This window comes from Nicotiana tomentosiformis, chromosome 2 (genome assembly GCF_000390325.3).
Source record: "Nicotiana tomentosiformis chromosome 2, ASM39032v3, whole genome shotgun sequence".
In the NCBI taxonomy this organism is placed as follows: Eukaryota; Viridiplantae; Streptophyta; class Magnoliopsida; order Solanales; family Solanaceae; genus Nicotiana; species Nicotiana tomentosiformis.
Window position 1 is genome coordinate 140323700 of NC_090813.1, and position 831 is coordinate 140324530.

The 831-nt window shown below is 32.4% G+C and overlaps 1 protein-coding gene across 1 annotated transcript; it reads left to right on the forward strand.

Annotated features, from left to right (window-relative positions):
* On the forward strand, window positions 1–369 carry LOC104113420 (cysteine proteinase inhibitor 4-like). The gene has a single exon (XM_009623576.3). The coding sequence runs from the start codon at window positions 1–3 to the stop codon at window positions 367–369; it is 369 nt and encodes a 122-aa protein (XP_009621871.1).
* The last annotated feature ends 462 nt before the right edge of the window (window positions 370–831 follow it).

The window sequence follows — 831 nt, forward strand, 5'->3', positions numbered from 1 at the left end:
ATGGCCCAACAATTTAACTTTCTCCTCCTCTCATGTCTCTCAGTCATTGTTGTTGCTTCTTCTTTCTTTCTTGTCTCCTCCGCAAGGAGTGGCTTGAGACATAATTTTCTTGATGGTGAGCGGCCCATAAAAAATCCAAATGATCCTACAGTTGTGGGAATCGCAACATTTGCTGTGAATGAGCACAATAAGGAGTCTAAAAGCAACTTTCAACTTGTAAGAGTGATGGCAGGAGGAACTGATGTAATTCCTGATGGAACTGTTTATCAACTGGAAATCAGTGCTAGTGAATCAAATGTTATCACAACCCGTCTTGTGGCTGTTTTGGTGCATCCAAACAATGTTAAAGAACTTCTTTCCTTCGAATGATTATCTTTTGTTATAGTTTAAGTGTACAATTATCTAGAAACGATTATATTTAAAGTATTTATATGAAATATACTATTCGAATTAAGCATTTTATCTTGTTTTATTGATTCGTTTGGCCATATTAAAGATTGATGATAATTTTTTAATTTTGGATAAATCGTATCAATCACGTTAATATTATATAAAATTAAAGTCCAAATGTTCCAATTGTCTTTTGTCTCAAAATATATATCACATGTTGTTTTCGATTTATTAATCCATCCTTATATTGGGGAAATTGAGCAGAACTCCTTTTTTTCATGAATCTTGAACTATGATTTGTGTGACAAAATAAAGAAAAAGACAATGTTTTAAGCCTATGGCTAAAAATTCATTCACAAATTATCACTTCTCTTATTAAAATTTTAAAAGCAGTGTATACACAAGAAAAGCCCTTCCGGTCTTCAATGTGTTATCACTAGG

Excerpts from the sequence above, each read along its gene's own strand:
- LOC104113420 (XM_009623576.3), top strand. The coding sequence starts at position 1 with ATGGCCCAACAATTTAACTTTCTCCTCCTCTCATGTCTCTCAGTCATT.